Source organism: Phocoena phocoena, chromosome 8 (genome assembly GCF_963924675.1).
Source record: "Phocoena phocoena chromosome 8, mPhoPho1.1, whole genome shotgun sequence".
Taxonomy (NCBI): domain Eukaryota; kingdom Metazoa; phylum Chordata; class Mammalia; order Artiodactyla; family Phocoenidae; genus Phocoena; species Phocoena phocoena.
The window spans coordinates 45044110-45060337 of NC_089226.1; the positions used below are offsets into that span (position 1 = coordinate 45044110).

The 16228-nt window shown below is 41.0% G+C and overlaps 1 protein-coding gene across 5 annotated transcripts in view; it reads left to right on the plus strand.

Moving 5' to 3' along the window:
* GRM5 (glutamate metabotropic receptor 5) overlaps positions 1 to 16228 on the plus strand; it is a 530088-nt gene that overhangs the window by 463449 nt on the left and 50411 nt on the right. For all 5 annotated transcript variants that reach the window (XM_065881635.1, XM_065881638.1, XM_065881639.1 and 2 more), the window contains exon 7: positions 7860 to 8799. In XM_065881635.1, coding sequence (XP_065737707.1) covers positions 7860 to 8799 — 940 coding nt within the window. The remainder of the gene's footprint in view (positions 1 to 7859; positions 8800 to 16228) is intronic.

A 16228-nucleotide genomic window follows, 5' to 3' on the forward strand; every position in this document is an offset into this window, starting at 1 on the left:
AAAGCTCCAGTTGGATCAACACTGTTGGCAGGTCATGGGTGGGATTCACAGTGACCTCGCTGCTAACTCTTTTGGGGGTTTCCAGTTAGTGCTGCTGACTGGAGTGAGAGCCGCCCACTGGTTCCTAGAGGGCACCCACCAAAGGGCACCAAAGGACAAAGGCTTCCCCGGTGGTGCATTGTTTAAGAATCCACCTGCCAACGCAAGGGACACGGGTTCGAGGCCTGGTCCGGGAAGATCCCACATGCTGTGGAGCAACTGAGCCCGCGTGCCACAACTACTGAAGCCTTTTTGGGAACGGTGTATCTGAACTTTATACTAAACGACACTTGTTAAAGAATGACTTCTGTTACTGCCTCCCTCTTTCTTCTATTCATAATTCCCAGATCCAATGAATTACTCAAAATTAGATTAATCACAAACACTGATCACTGCCAAGTTAGTACCAGGAATATTTCTAATGTGAGACATGTCACACCCCTAGGCAGAAGGAAGCCTTTGAGGTGCTTACTTAGTTTTGCCCTCTCTGATTCAGAATCCTGACTCTAAAATTCAGGTGTAATGCACTCAATTTAGATTTCTGTCTGCAACAGTACATAACAGTTCTGCAACTTGGACTTCCTAAAGGCCACAGAAAGGTTTGCTGAGAATGATTTGATCCATACACCAGAATGAGAATTTGATTATACTTTGATTATATAGTAGATATATTAATTTGTAAATTGCTGTGCTAACCATATGAGTGAGGCACCGTGCTCAGTACCACGGTTCCATTCGTGAGCAAAAGATGCAAAGGTGCTTTTAGTGAAGTAGGGAGGACAGACCTAAACAATATGACGTCTCTCTCAACCTCTCTCTCTCTCTCTCTCTCTCTCTCTCTCTCTCTCTCTCTCTAACACATGCACATATACACACACAAAACAGATTACAATTATAGTAAGCGCTACAAAGAAAAATAAGGTACCTAAATATAACACGCACACACACACACACATCACTTCCAGTTCTTCTGAAATATGGAAGTAATGAAAAACTTTAGCTTAGGCTAAGTGAAGAGAAAATATTAAATGAGCAGGGTTATGAACAAGGCAGAAAGAATTCTGAGTCTGCATCACTCTGCTATCTCAAACCAACACCCTAGAGATCCAGATCCCGACAGGTAAAGAAGGGAGGAAAGGCAGACAAATGGTCTATTGATGGAGGAGATTGCTAGCAGGCGTGATGGTGTTAGTCCCCAGTCAACACCCTGTACTCTGGGCAGATCTACTGTTCACGTATGAGAGGAGAGTTCCACAACAGCCCCGAATGAGTTTCGTATACCTGAAATGGCCTGACCGGCAGCGGACAACACATACATCTGATGCTCAAAGATTCTCAGCAGCAACTTCCTTTCCTCCAAAATTATACAGGAAATAAGGAGCTTGGTAAGGAGTTCCTGCCTAGTCAACTTACAGAACATCAGGCAACTGTCCCAGGATCTTTGACTCCTCTTTCCTTCTGCCTGAACAGACACCTGGAAGAGGGTTTGAGAATGCAACAGTCTAGGAACTATTAACTACAGGAATATTACTCCTGCAAGACTAATACCCAAACAGTAAGCATGAGTACCAGTTATCGCTAAGTAGTCATATCATTTTTAGGCGTCCAGGAAATCAGTGAGCCGTCCATCTCCCGTTAGATGTATGGGAAGCACAGTAGTGGAATCATAGGATAATGTGGTTAATACAGTTTTGGCAGCTCTCCTTCCCTTTAAAAAAAATTGTTGTATTTTCTGCTGGAGAGGGTGTGGAGAAAAGGAAACCCTCCTACACTGTTGGTGAGAATGTAAACTGGTGCAGCCACTATGGAGAACAATATGGAGGTTCCTTAAAAAACTAAACATAGAGCTACCATATGATGCAGCAATCCCACTCCTGGGCGTACATCCAGAGAAAACTCTAATTCAAAAAGGTACATACACCCCAGTGTTCACAGCAGCACTATTTACAATAGCCAAGACATGGAAGTAACCTAGATGTCCATCGACAGATGAATAGATAAAAGAAGCTGTGATATATATATACACACATATGTGTGTGTGTGTAATGGAATATTACTCAGCCATTAATATGAATAAAATAATGCCATTTGCAGCAACACTGATGGACCTAGAGATTATCATACTAAGTGAAGTAAGTCAAACAGAGAAAAACAAATATCATACGACATCACTTATATGGAATCTAAAAAACGATACAAATGAACTTATTTACAAAACAGAAAGACTCACAGACAAACTTATAACTACCAAAGGGGGAAGGGGGTGGGGGAGGGATAAATTAGGAGTTTGGGATTAGCAGATACAAACTACTATGTATGAAATAGATAAACAAGAAGGTCCTACATATAGCACAGGGAACTATACTCAATACCTTGTAATAAACTATAATGGAAAAGAAAAAAACTGTTGTTTTCAATATATGTCACCTCAAGCTATGAAAGGATGAATTATACTGGAGAATCACAGAATACGGATCAAGCATGAAAGGGGAGGAAAGTGAGAAGTGGATAGCCACCTAAATAGATGTCATCAGAAAACAGGTCTTGATTTTATAATTTATGCCTCACATGCATTTCTAGAAAGGAATGAAATAATATTATGCATCTTCTAAGAAACTCTAATATGCTTGTTGGGAGGGAACTTCACCAATATGATCAAGATCCTTTAATCTAAAATATAAAAAGCATATGCTAAACTGATTATAGTAAAACTATAAAATATATATTCTACAGATTCTTAGTTAACTTCTACATACCCTTCCAGTGATAACTTACCAGTACACTGAGTACTTCCAATACTGAGTACTTACCATTACACTAAGAATGAAACAGGGATAAAAAAGAAAACCATTAATGCAGAAAAGGCCCTAATTCACAGAAGAAAATAAGGAAGAGATTTAGGAAGAATAACAGTGTATTCAGATGTTTGTAAACCAATGCAAAGTAGGCGTAGCAATTAATGAGAATCTAAACTTATATCATAATAAGGTTAGCAGTATCTCAATATTCTGAGATTTGATAGAACTTCTGCACCACCCCCTGTTCAGAGGAAACAGAACTAAAAGTAGTAAAGGGGGGAAATATAAGAGAGTGATATGCCACAAGGAGAGATATCTGGAAAACTGAAGCTCAAAGCTTTGTGAAAGCTCTTTGGGTAAGGATTTTTAAAAGGAAAGAAAGAAAAACTGAAGTGACATTGTTAGAGGAGGATACGGTGCACCATCCAATTAACCACTTTCCTTTGGCTTCTGACACCCTTCCTTCCTTCTAGATGATCTAGCTTATATCTTCCCTGACATATCCTCTGCCTTTGCCCTTCCTTAAGTTCGGTGTCATACCAGACTTCCAGACTCTGCTCTCATCTATATCCATGAATTTCCTTATTGATTACATTTACTTCCATGTCTCTTATTTCCACCTATACACAGATGATTCCTAAAGCTGTAACTTCTACCCTGATAGCTCTTCTAAGCTTCTGCTCCCAGCTGCTCTACTCGTCATAAACATTTCAAACACAACATGTCCAAACTGGAACTAGATATCATTCCTATAAAATGTGACGCTTTTCTTCCAACAGCCTGTATCTTGGTTAACAGCACTGCCATCAGCTTGATTAGAAGCCTCTCTCCTGACTCTGCTGTCTGTCTACCTCATCATTTCTTTCAGTCCTAGTTCTGAAATGTCTTCACCAGCTGAATGTTCTCAGGACAGTGGCTTTTAATTATTGCCCTAACATCCCTTGCCTGTCCTATTGTGATAGCCTTCTAACCATTTTATTCACCTCCCGTCTCTACCTGCCATCCAGACCTCCTGTCTTTCCAGTCTCTCTCCCCCCACTATTAATCCTGGCCTTGAGACAACATAGCTCATGGAAAGCCTTAGGTAGGGTTAGCGTGATTGCATCTAGTAATTATCATGTAAGACATTCACACACTGGATGAGAAGTCAGCCTGATAATCTCTAAGGTTGGGCTGCCAACCGAGGACCAGTTGTATAGTCACTGAGCTTGCTGATTCAAAATGAAATTCTTTTGTCCCACCCCAAATGTACTGATTCGAAAGCTCCTGAGTTTAGACTCCTGAATTGTATTTTTGTAGACTCTCCAAGTGACTGTGATGCACATCCATTCTTGGAAACTCTAAGATCTTATCCAATTGATAACATTCAATGATTATAACACTATAATCAGAATCCAGTATTTTCTATTCCAAGAGAATAGTTTCAAAAGTATTTTGTGCAATGGCAGCGTCATTAAAGCCTTTGCAGGGGTTCACGTTAAAGGAAAAAAAACATTCATTTGAATACATAAATTCTGACAACTTTGAGAAAATAACCACAACACATTAGAGGCATCCCTTATACACATTTCTTCCAACACATATATCTAATGGAGATTTAAGTTTCACACATGATGTTAACAGGTTGCACACGAAGAGTTCAAGAATATATTTGACATAAAAACAGTGATGAATGTTATCATAGAGAAAACATTCAGTAATTAGGGTGCTAATGACGTTTAGATAAAAGCAGTTAAGATTTAGCAGAACAACAGGGGGAAAAAAAGGAGTAAAGTGAAAGCCCTTAAATATTTATATATTTTTTCAGGTGATTCGCTTCAGCTGTTGAAAGGATTCCTGCTTCATGTACCACATAACATCTTTCCTATATCAGTAAATTACTATGGACATTTAGTAGCTCATGACCTAGCAGGGGAAACAGACCCCTATAGAATTAACTACAGTAGATAATGAATTTCATTGTCATATCAGTGTTATGAATAAGCTGTTATGGAAGAATAAAGATAGGAATGATGAGTCCCTATTTTCTTGTTGTAAAATAGTCTCTATGAAGAACAAATTTGTAAATATGAACCTAAACCCTATGGTATCCTAAAGTCTCAGAAGTTGATATCCTACATAATAAGAAGCATATGTGAACACAGATGCCTAAAAATAGATACAGGTATATTCATTAGCAATGAGATATGTATTTATTTATAATCCTATACACTATATAAAATAACTGTCATATTTAGTCTGGGCTATCCACATACACATTTTTTAAAGTTAAAAGCACAGGTTTTTGGGCTTCCCTGGTGGCGCAGTGGTTGAGAGTCTGCCTGCTGATGCAGGGGACGCGGGTTCGTGCCCCGGTCCGGGAAGATCCCACATGCGGCGGAGCGGCTGGGCCCGTGAGCCATGGCCGCTGAGCCTGTGCGTCCGGAGCCTGTGTTCCACAACGGGAGAGGCCACAGCAGTGAGAGGCCCGCATACCGCAAAAAAAAAAAAAAAAAAAAAAAAGCACAGGTTTTTAAACTAAGCATACATTTTCCCACAGAAACTATTTTGTAAAGTGTGCTGAGGATCCTAGGCTAACTCACAAATCCTATTAAGCCCGTATTGCATCTTACTATAAACTAATAGTTTGAAACCTAAGATCTTGAAGAAAAAGACTGGCAAGGCAGAAATAAGAGAGAGAAGAAAGAATGTTTTCGTTTCTTTCTACAACAGAGCTGCCTTAGACACGTTTTGAAAGAACCCCACGCTTCTTTGTCATTGTCAGGGAGGAAGAAATTTCCCTCTACCCTTCTAGGTTCTTCTGGCTGACATCAAAAGAATTAAATTGACATGAGACATTAAGAAGAGAAATCAAAGAGTTTAACAACCTGTAGACATGGGAGAGACTCAGGAAAAATGAGTAACTCACCAAAATGGCCAAAGCCCTCATCTTAAGTACCGTCCTCAGCTAAAGACAATAGAGGATGTTGAGGGTGGGGACAGTCAGCTAGGGGAGGAAAAGCACAGTAAGGGTAAAGGTTTTTATGCAGATTCAAGTCTTTGCCTTCTCTACTGATAAGAACTTCTAGAGATTTGGACACCCTCCTCTACTGTACAGTGAGGGTGCTACCCTTCCAAATGGAGATTTCCCTTATGAATGCAAATGTTCCTTACAAAAGTGTGTCTCTCCTAGTGGGGTTTTCAGTTTTCTTCTCCCGTCTGCCATTTCTTAGAAAATAACCAGCTGAAAGTAATTAATATCTCAAAGAGACATACTTGGGGATGGCAAATTCTGCTCCCCTACGCCATCATTACATACTGTTACTGTTGTCTCCCTTACCTCCTAGTAGCCATTGATATTCAAAGCCACTTACTACAATACCCTTGACCAGGAGATACAGGAAGTTACAGCTATATCAATTAGGATTTGGTTTGGCTGCATATATAAGGGAAATAAAAGTTGTTTAAACAAGGTAAATATGATATACACAGTCCAGAGCTAGTCAGTGATTCCACGGTTAACAGGGACTCAGGCTCCCTGCATTTTTCTCTTCCAAATCCCAAAACATGTTTTCTGACCTTAATGTTACCTTATAGCCCAAGATAACTGCTGGAGCTCTAGCCATCACGTGTATAGTCCAGTCGACAGAAGGAGAAAGCCAGGAAGGGCAAAAAAGGTACTTTCCAAGATGAGTCATTTTCCTTGAAGGAGTTCTCTGCTTACATCTTTCTGGCTAAAATCTATCACATGGCACACCTGACTGCAAAGGTTGCTGGCAAATGTAGCGTTTTAGCTGCATCCTTTACCACCCCAAAGGAAACGGAGATCTGTTGCTGAGGATAAAGGGGAGAATGGCTATTTGCAGGCAGTGAATAATCTCTGCCACATTGCTGAAGTGTCCAGGGCTCCGGATTACTAACTCCTCTCCTACTCACTCAATAACGCTATCTCAATTCCATTTTAAAACTCTAATTGACAAGAATGATCCTTTGAGAGCAGTGGTTCTCAACTCTGGCTGCAAGTTTAGAAGCACTTAGAGTGCCTTTTAAAAATCCTGATACCCAGGCCAATGAAATCAGAAACTCTGGCACTGAAACCCAGGCCGCAGTACTTTTTTAAAATATCTAAGTGATTCCAGTGTGTAGCCAAGTTTGAGAATCACTGCCCTAAAGAAATTTAAAAGGAAGGCACATAACCCAAATGACGCCAAATTGTCATGATTTTTGGCAGTGGATTCAAGGACCGATGTTGGTCATCCTTGATGCCTTTGTCTTTCACATATCCCCACATGCATTTAAACAGCCTATATTGCTTCCAGTATTTCTCAAATCTCTCTACACCTTTACCTCATCCAAAATCCACACAGCAACCAAAATAATGTTTAAAACACACGCACGCAAATCTGACCACGTGATTCCTCTTACTCTACATAGATCCCTCCAATGACTTCCCATTGATCTAAGACTCTCTGCCCTGCAAGATCGCCTCCTGCCTACGTTCCAGACTTATCTTAGGCCACTCATCACATTACTGTATGGAACCTCCTTTCATGCTTCCAATGCCCCCTAGCTCTTTCCTTACAATTAATTTCTATTTGCCAAACCTACCAAATCCACAAATTCAGCCAAACCACAACACTTGCATTTGCTAATTCCTGTTGAAGGAGATTTTACTGTTCCCACAGACTGAGGCAGGGTTCATGCTCTACTTCTTCATGGTCCTTATCCCACCTGTAGGTAATTCTATAAAAGTCCCCCAACCCCCACCAATTTTTTTTTTTGGAGGGCGGGGAATATGTTCTTCATCATCTTTTGTTTTCAGAACCTAGAACAGCTCCTGTCACAGAGTATGTATTTGATAATCTAAAGATAAATATTTTATGACTGAATATATGAAGAAAGGAGTTGTATGGGATACTGAGCTTAGAAGGGTAGACTGGAGACAAACTCTAAGGATCATAGGCACCTGCTTACAACTTAGGCACAAGTGACCCAAGTCAATATTTCTTCCTTCTTTTTCAATATGTGTCTGTGTCTCTGCAGGTTGTGATTTGATCCCAGTACAGTATCTTCGCTGGGGTGACCCTGAGCCCATTGCAGCTGTGGTGTTTGCCTGCCTCGGCCTGCTAGCCACCCTGTTTGTCACCGCAGTCTTCATCATTTACCGTGATACACCAGTAGTCAAGTCCTCCAGCAGGGAACTCTGCTACATTATCCTTGCTGGCATCTGCCTGGGCTACTTATGTACCTTCTGCCTCATTGCAAAGCCCAAACAGATTTACTGCTACCTTCAGAGAATAGGCATCGGTCTCTCCCCAGCCATGAGCTATTCAGCCCTTGTAACCAAGACCAATCGTATTGCAAGGATCCTGGCTGGCAGCAAGAAGAAGATCTGTACCAAAAAGCCCAGATTCATGAGTGCCTGTGCCCAGCTAGTGATTGCTTTCATTCTCATATGCATCCAGCTGGGCATCATCATCGCCCTCTTTATAATGGAGCCTCCCGACATAATGCACGACTACCCAAGCATTCGAGACGTCTACCTGATTTGTAACACCACCAACCTAGGAGTCGTCACTCCTCTTGGATACAATGGATTGCTGATTTTGAGCTGTACCTTCTATGCTTTCAAGACCAGAAACGTTCCAGCCAACTTCAACGAGGCCAAGTATATCGCCTTCACAATGTACACCACCTGCATTATATGGCTGGCCTTTGTGCCCATCTACTTTGGCAGCAACTACAAAATCATCACCATGTGTTTCTCCGTCAGCCTCAGCGCCACAGTGGCGCTCGGCTGCATGTTTGTGCCGAAGGTATACATCATCCTGGCCAAACCAGAGAGAAACGTGCGCAGCGCCTTCACCACGTCCACGGTGGTGCGCATGCACGTGGGGGATGGCAAATCCTCCTCGGCAGCCAGCAGATCCAGCAGCCTGGTCAACCTGTGGAAGAGGAGGGGCTCCTCTGGGGAAACCCTAAGGTAAAAGTTTTGCAGGTGCTGTAGAGCACTGGCCCCTAGGGCGGAATCAGGGGCATTTGTTTCCCAGGCCCTTTAGATGCGGAATACCTGAATAACTGAAACTAGGGGAGGCAGGGTGCTGGGAAAGGGCTTTGGACGTTTGCACTGAATGGTTTTTATGGAGTTAATTGGGTATGGGCCTGGTGACTTAACCTAAGGCCAGAAACATAAAAGTTGAGATAGAGAAGAAAAAGCAAAGACTTACAACAAAAGGGAAGTGAGGTCAGAACAGGGAGAGCACAGCTAAATCACTGAGGCAAGGCAAGGACCTCCGGGTCCTGAGGGGACAGAGATACACAGTGGACTAAATTCTAATTCACCCGCACAGAACAGAGAAAATTAGTGTTAACAAAGATTATGCTGAGAGCAGAGCACCAAGAGCCTTACACATCTGACTGCACTTACATGTGCCTGAACCTCTCTCAAGCCCAGAAGAACCCTTGACTGCCCACCCCACAGAGGCACAAGAAAATATAATTTATACTTTCATTCTTTTTTTTTTTTTTTTTTTTTTTTTTTTTTGCGGTACAAGGGCCTCTCACTGCTGTGGCCTCTCCCGTTGCGGAGCACAGGCTCCGGACGCACAGGCTCAGCGGCCATGGCTCACGGGTCCAGCCGCTCCGCGGCATGTGGGATCTTCCCGGACCGGGGCACAAACCCGTGTCCCCTACATCGGCAGGCAGACTCTCAACCACTGCGCCACCAGGGAAGCCCTATACTTTCATTCTTAATGGGCAACTTGAACTCTTTGGGACATGTCTAAGTAGCTGAAAGGGGCAAAACAACAAAGGGGCTTTGCATATAACCTTCCTAAACAACCAGCCAGTTTCCCACTTTCTCTGTTGTCCATAGTCTCATCCCATCCACCAAGGCCAGCGTCCCAGGTAGTAGTTAGCGGCCAATTCCCATCTGAAAAGAATCTGAAGCCAACAGCCGATGATATCCCTCCATGTGGAGGACTTTCTTATGTGATAAATGCCCCCTAAGGCACTTCAAAAGGCAATGAGATCATCTTATCAGTGGCTTGTGAACAAATTTGGAGGTATTAAAAAGGCTACATAGATTGTTACTGGGAATAATATTTAAGAAAATACATCAAAAGAGCTAGTCAGAGCATCAGTCTGCAAACTCTATAGAGATTTGAGAATTTTCCTAAAATCTAGACAAATAAGTGGAAGATAAGCATTTTTCAAATGGAAGATAAATAGCTAAATACTAATCCTTGAACAATTCTTATACCATCATTTAGCCTTCCTGAGAAATCCTACTTTCCTATCAGCCCTGATTCTTCAAAGCCTGAATTATGGGTGATGGTAGAGGTACTGTGTCTGCTGAGGACTAAAAAGGACTCATAGGATACTTGGGAGTTTATCCGCATGACCCAATTCATTTACATTATTAACATGTATCCTTGCCTCTCTCAATTCTTTTCTGATTCCTATATGCCTCTCATCTCTTTCCACGTACACTGTGCAAGGTATTCAACTAAACTGTAAACCTTGGGGAAAATAACCCCTTCTACTTCCTCAATAAATCCTGGGTATGTCATGGCCTATACATAGAAGACCTTCCATATATCTAACTGCTGGCATATTTTCCATCTGCCTTCGTGACTTCTAAAACATTCTTTTTTGCAACTTCTGCAAGATAAGCCTTTTATTTTATCCAAGAAAATTTATTTTTTCCAAACTTTTATTTTATCAGCCTCTCTTTAAACTCTCTCTTCAAATAAAATCTTCCAGGGAATCCTGATAGAGAAAACAAACCGGTTGCTGGAGGGACGGAATTGTGAGGCCGTGCCTAAACACCCCAAAAACTCACCAGGGCAGGCTCCATGGAGAGAACATGCAGCAATGGTGAAGAGCACTGGCCTTGTAGCCAGCTTGTCCTGAGTTTGAACACTGGCACTACCATTTCTTGTCTCTGAGCCTTGCTTCCTTCATCTGCCAAATTGAGATCATATCACCTGCCGCATAGGATTGTCAAGAGTGAAAGAAATAGTGTGTGCAAAGGCCAAGCACACAATAGACACTTTATTGGAGGTAGCAGAGTGCAGAGCTGGGCAGCACTGGGATTAAACATCCCAGTTAGCTGGGCAGCATCACTTACTAGCTGTGTAACCACAGGCAAATCACTTAACGTGTCTATGCCTCCGTTTCCTCCTCTGATGAATGGAGTTAATGAAATACATATTACATACAGTAGTTGTAAGACTAAATAAGTAAATACATGTAAGTGTATGCCACACAATAAGTACTTAAGTGTTTGCTATTAACTAAGTTAACAGCTGTCAGTCTTTGCCCATACCTGAATGTCTCTGTGTCAGGTATGCAATGAGGAGGATCTTCATAACAAAGAGAGCATCATATAAGGCAGAACAAACCTATACATACATTGATTGTATAGCCTGGGCTTTCTAGAGCATCTCCATTTTTACATTGTCTAGCTTCTAGCCAGACTGTAGAACATACCCTTTGTCCCAATCTAAGCAGGATAAGCTTGGGAGTGGAGGCCTTGTCTACCTTGTTCATCACTGTGCCTCCAGGGCCTAGAAGTACTGAGAAGGGTGCTTGACACATAGAAGACACTCAATAATCATTCATCGGTATGTTTGTTGAATGAATGGACTGGAGAATGTAGTAATGTAGCTACTTTTTGCTTGTCTTCAAGTGTGCACACTACTTCCCCCTAGTGGTTCTACTAACTTTCATAAGATTAAGCCTACAATGATCAGTTGTTTTTGTTTTAATTAATTTTTAGTGGAGTATAGTTGCTTTACAATGTTGTGTGATTTTCTGCTGTACAGCAAAGTGAATCAGTTATACGTATACATATATCCACTCTTTTTTAGATTTCCTTCCCATTTAGGTCACCACAGAGCACTGAGTAGAGTTCTCTGTGCTATACAGTTGGTTCTCATTAGTTATTTTTTTTATACATAGTAGTGTATATATGTCAGTCCCAATCTCCCAATTCATCCCACCTCCCCTTTCCCCCTTGGTAACCATAAATTTGTTCTCTACATCTGTAACTCTATTTCTGCTTTGCAAATAAGTTCACCATTTTTTCTAGATCCCACATATAAGCGATATTACACGATAGTTGTTTTTCTCTTTCTGACTTACGTCACTCTGTATGACAATCTCTAGGTCCACCTTCGTCTCTGGAAATGGCACTATTTTGTTCCTTTTTATGGCTGAGTAATAGTCCCTTGTATATATATGTACTGCATCTTTATCCATTCCTCTGCTGATGGACATTGAGGTTGCTCCCATGTTCTTAGCTATCATAAATATTGCTGCAATGAACATCAGCATGCATGCATGAATCCTTTCAAATTATGGTTTTCTCAGGGTATATGCCTAGGAGTGGGATTGCTGGGTCATATGGTAGCTCTATTTTTAGTTTTTAAAGGAACCTCCATACTGTTCTCCACTGTGGCTGTAACAATTTACATTCCCACCAACAGTGTAGGAGGGTTCCCTCTTCTCCACACCCTCCCCAGCATTTATTGTTTGTAGATCTTTTGATAATGGCCATTCTGACCGGTGTGAGGTGATACCTCATTGTAGTTTTGATTTGCATTTCTCTAATAGTTAGTGATGTTGAGCATCTTTTCATGTGTTTGTCGGCCATACGTACATCCTCTTTGGTGAAGTGTGTATTTAGGTCTTCTGCCCATTTTTTGATTGGGTTGTTTGTTTTTATGATATTGAGCTGCATGAGCTGTTTGTATATCTGGGAGATTAATCCCTTGTGAGTTGCTTCGTCTGCAAATCTTTTTTTCTGATTCTGAAGGTTGTCTTTTGTATGGCAACACAAAAGACCCCGAATAGCGAAAGCAATCTTGAGAAAGTAGAGCTGGAGGAATCAGGCTCCCTGACTTCAGACTGTGCTACAAAGCTACAGTAATCAAGACAGTATGGCACTGGCACAAAAACAGAAACAGAGATCAATTGAACCGTATAGAAAGTCTAGAGATAAACCCACACACCTATCACCACCTAATCTATGAAGGAGGCAAGAATATACAATGGAGAAAAGACAGTCTCTTCAGTAAGTTGTGATGGGGAAACTGAACAGCTACATGTAAAAGAATGAAATTAGAACACTCCCTAACACCATACACAAAAATAAACTCAAAATGGATTAGAGACCTAAATGTAAGACCGGACACTATAAAACTCTTAGAGGAAAATATAGGCAGAACACTCTTTGACATAAATCACAGCAAGATCTTTTTCAATCCACCACCTAGAGTAATGAAAATAAAAACAAAAATAAACACATGGGACCTAATTAAACTTACAAGCTTTTGCACAGCAAAGGAAACCATAAACAAAGCCTGCTGTGATCTGTATTACAAATATCCCCTGCACTCCTGTGGTCATCAGTTTCTGCTCAAGATTCCCACCCACTGATCTCACGTTTTGCTATAATTCTAACATTCCTCTAATAACATTAGATTACTATTTTCAACTACTTCATTTCTAATTTAGTAAATAAAAGGACAGCATAAGCAACAAAATTCACTGGTAATGCCAATAGAAACAGGAATTCTTAGGATTTGGGGTCCTATTTTAATTTGTTTTCCCTACAGGGTCATGTAGTTGTTTTTTTTGTTTGTTTTTTGGGGGGTTTTTTGGAAGTTCTTAAACAGAGGGCTTTATTTTTATTTTTTTTAAATACAGCAGGTTCTTATTAGTTATCTATTTTATACATATCAGTGTATACATGTCAATCCCAATCTCCCAATTCATCACACACCCCCCGCCGCCACTTCCCCCCCTTGGTGTCCATACGTTTGTTCTCTACATCTGTGTCTCTATTTCTGCCCTGCAAACCAGTTCAACTGTACCATTTTTCTAGGTTCCACATACATGAGTTAATAAACGATATTTGTTTTTCTCTTTCTGACTTACTTCACTCTGTATGACGGTCTCTAGACCCATCCACGTCTCTAGGGTCATGTAGTTCTTAATGATTGGATTCTGTAATCAGCACATCTGGGTATTAGAATATGAAAGAAGGTACAGAGGCACCTTTGGCAATTGTTGGCTTTTCTGTATGAGGTCTTGGCAAATGCTGGTCTGTCTATATGATTATGGCTGAGACAAGCTATCCTCTGATTATACAGAGACTTCTTTTTGCCATTAACCAGGATATTCACGCTGGGACCTGCTTCTGATATAGAGAAGAAGAAAGGCCCGAGAAAGCTATAATACCCTTGCATCACATACATCCCATAGCTGCTCCCTGCTTTGAAGCTATAATTCTAAGAAATAAAGTTAGATCCAAACTAAAATTCCTCTATACCTCCCATGAGCTCTCAAACTAGGTATTCCTTCTCTGTGATCCAAAATCAAGATGTTCAGAACATTGTAGATATAACTGCTTATGTATGGATTTATCTCACCTTTTAGTTTATAGTTTTATAAAGGCCAGTATGTATCACATTGCCTTTCACACTGGGGAACAAGTGAACTTGAGTGCTCCTAATATTTTCACATTTTAGTCTAAATTACTTTCATTAGTTGTGCTTCTCAGGCTTGAATTCTGTAATATGCCAATAAGCCTATCTGTTGGGATCTAGAGTGACATTAAATATGTAACCTAAATCTTTGGATGTAGGTCTTTGGGGAGAAGCAGCTGCTCTGCTCAGCCTAGCCTGGTTCTGCTTGCTTCCATCTAGTGTATGGTGAAGTACGCTGCTATAAATCCAGATTGGGTTTGGGCCCTGTTTCCGAAAAGGCTTATATATGTCCCTTCCACGTCTCGTGGCAGACGGTGAGGGCTCCATTCTAGAGAGGACACTAATTGCCTACTTTAGAGTGAAAAAGATGATAACAACTTCTGAGGTTATAGTAACTATATTTCCAAAAGTTAGTGAACACTCTGCGTGAATCTGAACAAGGTACTTCAGTCTGTTTCCTCACCTGTGAAATGGTACATAATAACCCCTGTTGTAAGGAGTAACTGAATTGATATGTATTAAATGCTTTCTATCAGCACATAGAAAGCACTCAATAAATGGTAGGTGAATCTTTAGAAGTGTGTTCAGCTGCAAGTCAACCTGTTTTTCAGAGATTTACATGACTTGTTTGCCTTTCGTTTTCCTCGTGTTACAAGAAATATGCAGATAGCCTGCTCCTGGCGTTCCTCCAGGGCTCAGTGATGCCAGAGCCAACATCTCTGCTATTCTCTAGGCCTTTTACTGATGAATGCACAAGAGCTCCATGCATTGTACCCCTTTATGAGGGAAAACAATAATCTTCTCAGAGTCCCCTACGAATTTGCCTTTATGTCTTATTGGCCCAAACTGTCTCAATATAGCTACCCCTAGCTGCAAGAGAGTATTGGAAAGCATGCATTTTAGCTCTTACATCTTCTGAAATGGAGACTGAAAGGAAGCTGTCAAGTGCTTGTTGGATACACCAGTGAATAGTGTCTGCCATGGAAAGTGAAGTACCTAGTAGCATTAGTGGCAGTAGTAATATTAACAGAATTGTCTAGTGGTCACAAAATACTGAAAGTAGAAGCAATAATCATTCCCATTTTTCAAATGAGGGGTCTGTGGTCCAGTATGGTTAGAACGCCTGTCCATGGTCTCATGACTAGTTATGCAGCAGTTTTTAACTCAGGCCTTAGCTTTTGGGCATCGGAGTGGAGCATCTCCCAGAATGTTTTCTTTGGAAAGCGAGTCTGACAAAATTGCTCCTTGAAAAAAAGTGTATTTGGTCAAACAAACTTGAAGAGACTCTGACTATTCTTTTACTGGAGATAAAAACTGAAAAGTCTTGCAGTGTATAAACCAATCACTCATGTGTTAATCCTTTTCCATCTTTCCCCAAGCTTATTGAACACAACACTACTTTTTCAAGTAACTCCCTTAACCTGCTGGAGAATTGATACTACAAGGGTGATTCTCTTTGGAAACCATCATCATAGCCAAAAGAGAAGAAAGGTTTCTGGGGGCCTGAAGAATAGTTCATATCTTCAGTGAGAAGGGGGCTAGAAAGAGCCAATTCCACCTCCGATCTTGGAGAGAGAATCACTTCTGTTCTCTGAGCACCTAAGGGAAGAATAGAGCTAATTCGAACAGGTCTGAGCAGTTTTCTGAGAAGTTAAATAGGCTCACCCTAGAGCACAAAAAAGAAAAGTGCCCGGAGTCAGTCACTCAATTCACTGAAATAGCACGGGGAGATTTTTATTTAAGAGGGAGTGAGTCACTATAGATTTTTTTATCGAGAAACGTACTATTTATGCCATCAATGTATAGAGGTCCCTGTGATTCACATTTTGGTTTTAGACACTAATCTTCCAGCATGACATGGTGCAGCATCAAATCACTGTCAGGAAGATAATGCCATGCTTCCGTTTAGGGCCTTCA